General features: G+C 46.0%; 1 protein-coding gene across 1 annotated transcript in view; it reads left to right on the top strand.

Moving 5' to 3' along the window:
• Window positions 1–265: 265 nt before the first annotated feature.
• LOC141084634 (sodium-dependent dopamine transporter-like) overlaps window positions 266–12,230 on the top strand; it is a gene marked incomplete at its 5' end in the record, with an annotated part of 212,122 nt that continues 200,157 nt past the window's right edge. The window contains 2 exons of the mRNA XM_073569461.1: window positions 266–397; window positions 2,720–2,957. Coding sequence (XP_073425562.1) covers window positions 266–397; window positions 2,720–2,957 — 370 coding nt within the window. The remainder of the gene's footprint in view (window positions 398–2,719; window positions 2,958–12,230) is intronic.

Raw genomic sequence — 12,230 nt, forward strand, 5'->3', positions numbered from 1 at the left:
TGCTGATCAGAGACGCTGCCTAGCAACCAGCCTCTTGGGGCGTGTCTCATTAGAACACAGCATGCTGAGCTGCCAATTCCAAAATGGCTGCTCCCATAAAGTGGTTTTCTTATAACATAATTTATGTAATAATAGTAATTATTCTTGCAAAGGTAATTTATTTCATGCTTATTTATTTCTACAATCTTCTTACTGTAATATACTGTAGTATGCATGAAGGTGAAAGGTCTTCTTTAAATATTGCTATAATTCCTTGTCCCCACAGGTGCATTTCTAGTGCCATATTTGTTTTTTATGATAATTGCTGGAATGCCACTCTTTTACATGGAATTGGCTATAGGACAATTCAACAGAGAAGGAGCTGCTGGAGTTTGGAAGATATGTCCAATATTCAAAGGTAAACATTTTACTTTTAAGGGGGTTTTCCTACAAAAATTTTACTAATCATAAGCCAGAAAATGTGAAAATAAATGATTTTGCTATTTAAATGTAATGCAAATCATGTACATGTTTTCTGATAACCTGCAGTTGTGTCAGTGGTAGCAACCCTTAGACTTTTTTCTGACTGCCAATTTCTGTGTCTAGCCACTATACACAGTAAGGCCGGTTTCACATTTGCGTTTAGGGCCGCAGCGTCGGCCTGCGCACGGCTGTCGCTATGCCCCGCCCCCTGCCGCGCCTCCTCCGGTAGCTCCGCCTCCGGGCGCATGACGCTTCATGCGTCATGCGTCCCCTATCTTTATCACTGAGGACGCAGGCCGTGCACAGTATGCGTTTGGCGGTGCATGCGTCCTTTTGACGGTGCGCCGAGCTCAACCAAATTGCAACAGGTTGCGTTTGGAGCTGGTCGGCGCACCGTCAAAAGGACTCAGGCGGTGCCAAAACGCATACTGCGCACGGCCTGCATCCTCAGTGAAAAAGATAGGGGACGCATGACTCATGCAGCGTCATGCGCCCGGAGGCGGAGCTACCGGAGGAGGCGCGGCAGAGGGCAGGGCTTAGCGGCGGCCATGCGCAGGCCGACGCTGCGGCCCTAAACGCAAATGTGAAACCGGCCTAATGGTAGACATGATCACGCATGTGCTGTTCATCTGTTTGGACAAGCTGCAGCTCAGCATGTTTATCCTCATGTTGTGACGCGCCCACGTTATTCATGTATTCTCTTTTGATTCAAGTCAAAGGGGAAGCATAGCATGCGCAGTTACATTGTCATCCCTCGACAAGCGGAGAATATCCTTGTCAGTTTGGAAGGAGATGTATTATTCTCAAACATAAAAAACCTTCAGAGTAAAAGTTGGAACATTATTATCTAGATTAATGCCTCCTGTGTGAAAGGTTTCTGAAATGTGTTTTCCAACATGTATTAAAAATGGTCAAGACCTGGTAAAATGCATTTTTCCTTATTTTTACAAAATTATTATGAATATTAAAACTGTTTACATGCTGCCCTGAAGCAGTTGTCTGTGCTTCCAAACTTCTCTCATTTGCTCTGGCGCCTCCTTCAGCTCCTGATACACACACTCCACATTAGGGCTTGCTCACACGAGCGTATGACACAGATTGCTATCTGAAGTTTTATTGGCTAGCAATCGGACGAATATTAAACTATGAGGCGGTGCAGATCTGCGTTTTTTTCCTACAAACTTAATTGGTCTGTGAAAAAAATTGCAACATAGAGCAAGTGGCTTCACAAGTTGGACCGCACTCACCCATTCAAATATATGGGTGCGTATGAAACATTGGACTGCACTCAGTTGTCATACGAATGCGGTCTGATTTACGCAGACCCGGACAATGGTGAAGATGGAGAAAATAAGTTCTCCATCTTCTCCGCACCTGTGATTCGATCCTTTCATACAAGAGAAACAGATCACAGTAAACTGACACTCAGATCAGAGTTTGAGAAGAATATATGAGAAGAAGCTGGCGGCAAAACGCGTGTCGGGGTGAGGGGACGCTGAGCCATACGTGTCCTGCACAAGGTAACATGGAATAACTTATCTTCATGTTTTTATTAGCAGGTAGTTTATTCACTGGGTGGTGCTCTTTGTTATGGTCACACTGGGGTCTGTTTCTTGAATGTTTTTGGGATTCTATATAATTTAGTAGTTAGATGGCTGTCTGAATTTTATTATCTGAATGCTATTTTAGCGTTGTGAATTATATTTATATACAATCAGTCTGAAATAATTCTTTTAGTCCAGAGCTCTTGCTGGACTTATAAAATGCTCACTTTAATGTCAGGATTGCAAAGCCATTCTGACATGAGTTTTCAAAGTACGCACATCAGCCTCATACAATCTAAGAGATCTCTTTATTATTGCACAGAGTTTGCGTTGTGGTTTGGTGGCAGATCCAGTTTTAGTGATTAGAACAAAGATCCAAGACTATAGTACTGATAAAAAAAATTCACAAAATCAAACTTCTTGGGGAATCTGACAGTTATACATAATATGCTAGATTCTTTTAAACTGGACCACTGCTTTCGAAAATCTGACCTTCATGGAGGGGAGAATATTGAGGAATGTTGACTATGTAGGGCAACAAAGGGTAGAAATGATCCCAAGGCAAAGTTTACAGGTAGGTAGTATATTCTTATAAGTACATATACACCATGGAAAAATATCCAGATAGTGTACTATAAATCAATACTTTGGCATATGTGTAAATATGGAATTGGTAAAAAAAAACATTTTTTTTGTTTTTTTTTTTCTTTTAGGTGTTGGCTATACGGTCATTCTCATATCATTATATGTGGGGTTTTTCTACAATGTCATCATTGCATGGGCGATATATTATCTATTCTCTTCATTCACATCAGAACTACCTTGGATCCACTGCAACAATTCATGGAATAGTGATAACTGTTCAGAAACAAAATATAACATCTTCAATGATTCTGGATTTTCCAACATCAATGACAGTTACAAAGTGACACCTGCTGCAGAATATTTTGAGTAAGTACTTCTACCTCCTTCCCTTCCCTACCAAAAGTGTATGAGTTAATCTCTACTAAAATTCGTTATAGATCTCAAACTCATATTCCATGGTATGTAAATGAAACAACTATAGTAAACGTCTACTTTGAAAGAATCTTTGCTCTTAGACTATGCAATCACTTACTATATACTGTAGGTAGGCGTGAGACACCGGTCATATCAAATATGAGTGGAACAACAATCCAGACCTATGCATCTCCATGGTTAAAGACTAAAAAAATCATCATCCTACCTCTTACTAAGCTGCCAAATGTAATGAAGAAGTAGAAAGTAAATGAAAGTGAGTAGAACTACTGACTCCGACAGTATAAAATTTGTCTTTTTCGACCTTAAAGACACAGATTTGATTAATCGCTAGATCCATAATATGCTGCATATGTATATTTAAAACTATTTGCTTAATTTTGAAACTTTATATGCATATAGTGGTCAAAAAATGTTTATGACGGTTGCTATAGCTTAGTATAACCAATTTAAGTGGTTGTCCAGTACAAAAATAATCTGTATATGATTTTCTTATATAAATACATTCAACTTTCTAATATATTTGTATCTCTAAAAATTCCCAAATCTTGAAATATCAGCAGTTATCCCAATTCCCGGCAGTTCTACTTGCGATCTGTGTTTGAAATAGGAGCTTCCGTGTCTGCATATCATTAAGGCCTCTTTCACACGTCCGTATATTTCCTGTATCGGAAAAACTGATACCGGAGATATCTATGTCCGTGTGTGTACTACATTTGGCACGCATGCGGCAACTGTGTGCCACCCGTGTGCTGCATCAGTACCACCCGGACAGCCACCGGGTAAGAAGAGCTACAGTAAGAGTTGTCCCCGGCGTCAGGTGCTGAAACTGGCTGTCATCATTCTCCCCTGCTCTACCGGCGAGCAGAGGAGAATCATAGAATCATAGAATCGTAGAGTTGGAAGGGACCTCCTGGGCCATCTGGTCCAACCCCCTGCTCAAAGCAGGATTCGCTAAATCATCTCAGTCAGATGTCTGTCCAGCCTCTGTTTGAAGACTTCCATTGAAGGAGAACACACCACTTCTCGTGGCAGCTTGTTCCACTCATTGATCACTCTAACTGTCAAAAAGTTTTTTCTAATATCTAATCTGTGTCTCCTCCCATTCAGTTTCATCCCATTGCTTCTAGTCTTTCCTTGTGCAAATGAGAATAAAGTTGATCCTTCTACAATGTGACAGCCCTTTAGATATTTGTAGACAGCTATTAAGTCTCCTCTCAGTCTTCTCTTTTGCAAACTAAACATTCCCAAATCCTGCAACCTTTCCTCATAAGACAGGGTTTGCAGACTGGTCACCATTCTGGTCGCTCTTTTCTGAACTTGCTCCAGTTTGTTGATGTCTTTTTTAAAATGTGGTGCCCAAAACTGGACACAATATTCCAGATGAGGTCCGACCAAAGAGGAGTAGAGGGAAATAATGACTTCACGTGATCTAGACTGTATGCTTCTGTTAATACATCCTAGAATTTCATTTGCCTTTTTTGCTGCTGCATCACACTGTTGACTCTTATTCAGTCTGTGATCTATTAGTATACCCAAGTCTTTTTCACATGTGCTGTTGCTTAGCCCTATTCCTCCCATTCTGTATATGCTTTTTTCATTTTTATTGCCCAGATGTAGTACTTTACATTTTTCCCTGTTAAAAAACATTCTGTTAGTTGCTGCCCACTTCTCCAGTTTATTTATATCTTTTTGAATCCTCTCTCTCTCTTCTCTAGTATTAGCTATCCCTCCTAGCTTTGTGTCATCAGCAAATTTAATCAGTTTACCCGCAATTCCTTCATCTAAATCATTGATAAAGATGTTGAACAATACAGGGCCCAGGACAGAGCCCTGTGGTACCCCACTTGAGACATTCTTCCAACTGGATGTGCAGCCATTTACGACCACTCTTTGGGTCCGATCACTAAGCCAGTTATGAATCCACCTAACAGTTGCCTTGTCCATTCCATACTTAGTCATTTTTTCAATAAGGATTGCATGAGATACATCATGAGAATGATGAGCGTTGTATTAAAGTCCGAACGACAGCAGGTGATGGCTTTTGGGACTGTTACCCCCATCATCCTCACCTACTGTCACTGTTATTAGCGAAAGCAGGTGTCGGATGATGGGAGTAGCAGTCCTAAAAGCCCCCATCCCCAAAAGTGATGCTCTCTTATCTGTCTATGCATAAGGCTTGTCAGAGAAGGGATGGATTGAAGTGAGTCAGCCAGGGCCCCTTACACACAGATAACTTACTGACTCAGGAAACTCTCTCCTGCATCAAACTCCATTCATAATTGGAGCTACCGGAACCTGGGACTAACACTGGTATCGGAAAAATAATTCTTGTAAATACTGGTAAGGTAATAAGGATTTTGCAGCCTAGTGATAGGAGTCCAGAATGTACAGCTCATTTCACATAAGGATAGAAAAAGACAGAAATCGGATTGTTGTGTATTGTAGCACTGATGAAGCATATTGAAAATGGAAGTGGTATTCTGAGTCTGTGAATAATAATACAAAGATTCAAATGATAGAGAGGTGCTGGACCTGCAGAGTCTGTGAATTGGTTAGTCAGTGATGTACTGCAATACAGCAGCTTCATTAGACATTTTTTATTCTTAACACACTGTAAACAGGGAAGGTAATTTAATACTCCTCTATCCTATTTTTGGAATATACCGTAATCAAAAAGTTAATTTATTTCAGTTTTTCAAAACAAAAAGTGAATCTCATATATTATGTAGAGATAAAGTGATCTATTTTAAGTGTTTATTTCTGTTAATGATGAGGATTATGGCTTACAGCCAATGAAAGCCCAAAAGTAATTATTGCGGTAAATTAGAATACTTTGTAGCATCAGCATGAAAAAGGATTTTAAAATCTGAAATGTTGACCTACTGAAATGTATGTTCAGTAAATGCACTCAATACATAGCTGGGGCTCCTTTTGCATCAATTACTGCATTAATGTGGCGTGGCATGGAGGCAATCAGCCTGTGGCACTGCTGAGGTGTTATGAAAGCCCAAGTTGCTTTGATAGCAGCCTTCAACTTGTCTGCATTGTTAGGTCTGGTGTCTCTCATCTTCCTCTTGACAATGCCCCATAGATTCTCTATGAGTTTAAGGTCAGGTGAGTTTGCTGGCCAATCAAGCACAGTGATACTGTTGTTTTTAAACCAGGTATTGGTACTTTTGGCAGTGTGGACAGGTGCCAAGTCCTGCTGGAGAATGAAATTTCTATCTCCAAAAAGCTTGTCGGTAGAGGGAAGTATGAAGTGCTCTAAAATTTCCTGGTAGACGGCTGCACTGACTTTGGTCTTGATAAAACTCAGTGGACCTACACCAGCAGAGTACATGGCTCACAAACCCATCACTGATTGTGGAAACATCACACTAGACCTCAAGCAGCTTGGATTGTGTGCCTCTCCACTCTTCCTCCAGACTCTGGGACTTCGGGTGGCCAACGCTGTCTTGGGGGCCCGCCGGCCCGGTGCGTGTAGCGTAGGGCAGGGGTCCCCAACTACCGATCCGCGGCCCAGCACCGGGCCGTTGCAGTGCCCTTGCTGGTCCGCGGACACAAGAGGAGCCGGCGGTGGTGCAGCAGCTGATACTCACCGGTCCCTGTCAGCGCGGCGGCTTCATCCAGCGCTGAGCGGTCAAGTGTACCGCTCATTTAAGGTCATGAATATGGACGTCACTCATTTCCCATAGGTGTGGCGTCCATATTCATAGACCTTAATGAGCGGTAGCACGTGACCTCTCTGCACAGCAGCTGAAGCGCCGTGAGATACAGGGAGGAAAGTTCAGCGACGAGAAGGAAGGTCAGTGATGTGAGAGTAAGCATGATGGTGGAGGATGGGGGAGCCGAGCGGAGCCATATATACAAGGAAGGGAGAATGGGAGCGGAGCCATATATATAAGGGAGGGAGAGTGGGAGCGGAGCCATATATATAAGGGAGGGAGAGTGGGAGCGGAGCCATATATACAGAGGAGGGAGAATGGGAGCGGAGCCATATAAACAGGGGAGGGAGAGTGGGAGCGGAGCCATATATACAAGGGAGGGAGAGTGGGAGCAGAGCCATATATACAAGGGAGGGAGAGTGGGAGCAGAGCCATATATACAAGGGAGGGAGAGTAGGAGGGGAGCCATGTATACAGGATGGGACAGGGGAGCCATGTATACAGGATGGGAGAGTGGGAGCAGAGCCATGCATACAGGATGGGAGAGTGGGAGCGGAGCCATGTATGCAAGGATGGGACAGGAGACCCATGCATACAACAGGGGGAGCCACACAGAGCTGGACAGGATGGGGGGCAGCCAGACATACATTTTCTGATGATTAGAAAATAATCAGCATGTACAGTACTCCAGTACAGTTTTCTTAAGTGCTCAATGCTCCATTTCCTTGTAGGCTCCAATCATCATTAGCAGTGACGGTCATCAGTAGAAGTAGCCCAGTGCTCCCACTGAAACAGAGAAACAAGCCATGTACTCCCACTCATTCAAAACCTATGGTGAGTTGAGTCACATTATAAATGTTATAATTAAATGATAAGTATGCACTGCTAAACTACAACTGCGTCCATAGCCCCACCCCCTTATGACCAAAGCCCCGCCCCTGTCACATCTCCATCCCCGCCCTGCCGGGCCATGGAAGAATGGTCTTGCTTGAAGCCGGTCCCTGGTGCAAAAAAGGTTGGGGACCACTGGTGTAGGGGATCCGGGGTCCCGGCAGAAAAAAATGTACACTTTGATTTCACAGCCTATGCTGCATTTCTGTGCCTGCTGTGCAGTGCAAAGCACATATTGGGCCTGCCTCCCTGCCTGCAGCCAGTCACAGAGTGTATTGCTTCAGACTAGTTCAGTCCCACCCCTTCACTGAGCCCTCGCTGTCTATTAGCTCTCTGCAGAGCTGCCTGCCGCATGGACCTCTGGGAATGTCTTGAAGGGGGTGTGTCTTTGAGTGGGTGTGTCTTTGATGGGGCCCCATTTAAAAGTTTGCTATGGGGCCCAATCAGTTCTAGTTACGCCCCTGTGTGTAACAGTACCCTAACTCTACAGAGATCCTCAGCAGAGTTGCCCACAGTCACAGGTTGCTAGGAACAGTGAGAACAGAATAAAAGTCCGAGCAATCTTCCACCAGCTCCAGCAGATGGACCTTTCCTGGCTTCCACCTTATATTTGAGACCATTCTGGGTTTAACTTGACGTTGGTATTGTCAAGTGGTTTACCTCAGGGGAGACCAAGCATCCTGGCTTTCCCCGTTACCCCTGCGTGACCATGGAAAAACCCCACAACCTCACCAGCACCAACTAAGACACGGACACAAGTATTTTCTTTGGAATTTTTATGGCCACAGCAGCCTTTTATTAAACCAACAAAACAACATAAACACTGTATCATAAATATCATAAGTACAATGACTTGAACACTGAAAGGAGGAGTCCTTGAAGCCACAAAGATCATGGTGAAGTAATCCAAAATACTGTGAACAACCCCCATCCATTTGCTCCCAGCCGTTACCCCACAGGCTCAGGAGCACTAGCACACCAATAGATATTGTCCACGAAATACTTGGAGATCCACCTACTTCCGACGGAAACTCCCCATCCACCTTTCACCAGATCACGACCAGCATTCCTTTTAACGGAGGAGACCCAACACACCGAGTCTCCAACAACCAATTTCCACCGACTTCAAGGACTCCCCCCTCCTCCAAAACCGCCGCGACCCAAAATTAAAATAACGCTCCAGGCTGACAAAAAGGGAGGGAGGGTGGGACTGCTTCGGTGCTGGGAGAGCAGGAACAGAGGGAGGGCACACCTCTGACCCTCACCTAAATACCCCCTGACTCCCCTCCCTGTTAACCCCTCCCCCCCACTAAAACCTTCCAACCCTCCTGTCATGTTGGCCTCCGCCTATGCCTCCTATGGGGGGGGCTGGGAGGCTTGCTCCGGCCACTTCTTAACGTTGGTATTGTCAAGTGGTTTATCTCAGGGGAGACCAAGCATCCTGGCTTTCCCCGTTACCCCTGCGTGACCATGGAAAAACCCCACAACCTCACCAGCACCAACTAAGACATGGACACAAGTATTTTCTTTGGAATTTTTATGGCCACAGCAGCCTTTTATTAAACCAACAAAACAACAATAAACATTGTATCATAAATATCATAAGTACAATGACTTGAACACTGAAAGGAGGAGTCCTTGAAGCCACAAAGATCATGGTGAAGTAATCCAAATACTGTGAACAACCCCCGTCCATTTGCTCCCAGCCGTTACCCCACAGGCTCAGGAGCACCAGCACACCAATAGATATTTTCCACGAACTACTTGGAGATCCGCCTACTTCCGACGGAAACTCACCATCCACCTTTCACCAGATCACGACCAGCATACCTTTTAACGGAGGAGATCCAACACACCGAGTCTCCAACAACCAATTTCCACCGACTTCAAGGACTCCCCCCTCCTCCAAAACCGCCACAGCGAGGGGGCCTTGAACACCTCAATGACCCGAGACCCCACCAACCCGCCATGTGACGGCCTTCTCTATACCATCCTGAACGGCGAGGGCCCAAATATCGGAACCCACCGCATTTAAATGGATCCCGTCCACCAACCAAAATCACCCTCGCCCTTTTCAAAATTGAAATGCCGCACGGCAACACCCCCATTTCTAACAATAGAAACAGACACCGCTCTGTTAACCTTTTCCTGGCCCGATTAACCTCTCCAATGATCTCATAGACCACCACGCCTGCGTGGCACAATCTCAGACCACACAATAGTGATCTCCCGATACATCGACCACAACCATAAGCAATCCTGCTTAATGTCCTTGACCAACTCCCGAAAAGGCCGAACCGCCAGATCGTTACCCCCATCGTGAATAATGAGAACATCTGGTGCCCAGTCCAACTGAACGCACTCGTGGACTTCTGGCAACACCATTCGCCACACCAGGCCCCTGAAACCGAGCCACCGCACCACCACCACAGTCCTGGGAATCCCCAGCTGTCTGCCTTCGTTTCTCACATCAGCTCGCAATGCTCCCCAATATAGGAAGGAGTGACCAAAATCTAGACCAGCAGCGGTCCAGCACCTGACACGCAAAACAACACTAACAGAAAAACATACTTACAGCATAAATTGTACCCAATCCACTCAACACCTGTTCGACCCCATGGCCACTACCAACCAAACCACCCCCCCTTTTTCAAATCAAGGCCGAACACAACTACGGCACCGATTAGACCTCCACCCACCAATGCACTGTACTAAAGAGGGACCCAAAACACGCGCTGCCGCCTCGGTCGCCGCCCACATCCTAAATGAATGAGAAGCAAAGCGAGAATCATCTATCCCCCAACACCAAATGGATTTTTGAAAAACCGCGCCCAACTGATACCGGGAAAACTACCCCCGTCTGCATGGCACAACAAGGATCCGCTCAAACTGGGATGAACACGCCACCCAGCACAACTTGCTGGCCTCTACCAGGCTGGACCGTTTTAGACCTTCGCAGCCAGAATTCAACCCCCTGTGAGGTCAATACCGTACACCTGGCTAACAAGCCACCCATCGACATTTATTAGGCGACACAAGCTCCCCAACCCGCAATGCCCCAAAAATGCAAACGAGAAGACCAGGCGAAACAACCCAGCCATCCATCGATCCGAACAGACCGACTCAAGAACCTGACCCAATTGCTCCAGCAGATTAAACGATACAGGCTGTCTTAAATCACCCCCTGAAACCTTTCGCTGCCTGTTTGACCAAAAATTGTTTACGTCAAAACACTGCTCCCGCGCAACCGAAAACCAAAACACAAACCTGCTAACAAGCGCGTTACCTTTGCACGCGACCAACCCTCGCTCGCACCTCGCCCCAACCAGGACAACAACAATCCCTCCTGATCAAGCCCGACCCAACTAGTTTGATGAGCCTTAAGGACCACTACCCCACAGCCGCCACACTGCCCGTTAAGCCTCCCAAGTTCTTGGTGCCAGAGACAATTCAATCAGCGACTCTGCAGCCCGTAAGCCACCCTCCCCAGCTCCCCCGGACAAGTTAGCCCGTCAATCACTGCTTCCGGAGCCAAAGAACGAAAACAATCCCGCTGCGAATGAGAGAGAGAGAGAGTCAGCTAACCCGTTCCTTACGCCAAGCATGTGCACCGCGGTCACAAGTGCATTCAAAAACAAACACAATAGCACCAATTGCTGCAAAAACTCGAACGACTGGAGGGGACGACGCGGTAAGACCATTAATCGCGCTCACAACGCCCACGTTGTTGCAATTAAAACGCACACGCAGGTTCCTGAAATCCCACCCCCCACAAATGCACCACCACTAGCATCGGAAAAATCTCCAATAACATGATGTTGCACACCAGACCGGCCGAAACCCACGTGTCAGGCCAAGGAGCCGCACACCATTGCCCTCTGACATAGGCACCAAAAACCGACCCCGCTAGCCACGTCCAGCAACAATACCAATGCATCGTTACCTACCACCTCCGCCATTACCAAAAAATGACCGCTGTACTCTTCCAAGAAGGACTCCCAGATCGCAAATCGGCCCTAAGCTCCGCCGACAACCCAACAAAAGATGGTGGGGAGCCCGAATCCCTGCAGTAGCGCTAGCCAACCTACGCGAAAAAAACCCTACCCCTCGGCATAACCCGACAAGCAAAGTCATGCTCCCCAACAGCGACTAAAGATCGCGACACGATATTTTACTCGAGTGACGTGCTCGGACCACATCAGACCACAAATCCACCAGCTTGTCCTCAGGCAACCAGAACTCCCCAACTGTTTCGATGACGATTACCAGGGAACGCAAACACGTGCTAGGACCCTCCGTTTTCCCGGGCGGTAACGGGACACCGAAGTGATCCGCCACCCACTCAATGGCTTTCAAATTCCTGAGACAACGCGACTGTCATGATCCCAGTGCAGGTTTTTGAGCTGCACACCGGGGGTTAATGTCTGGAGCTCTGTGCAGGTTTTGACCTGCACACTTGGGGTTAATGATTGTGGCCTCTTTCTGGTTCTGGGAGAGCTTCATAAACCCCTGGGTAGCTTCAATCCCTGCCAGTTATACTTTTGCCTTTGGCCGAGTGTACTGACCCCCGTGTGCCTGTTTGTTGCTATAGCTTGTTTATATGGTTCTGACCCGATTCTGTTTCCCGTTGTGAGTTTGCCTGTTGATT

Source organism: Dendrobates tinctorius, unplaced genomic scaffold (genome assembly GCF_039654945.1).
Source record: "Dendrobates tinctorius isolate UK_male_01 unplaced genomic scaffold, ASM3965494v1 ptg000025l, whole genome shotgun sequence".
In the NCBI taxonomy this organism is placed as follows: Eukaryota; Metazoa; Chordata; class Amphibia; order Anura; family Dendrobatidae; genus Dendrobates; species Dendrobates tinctorius.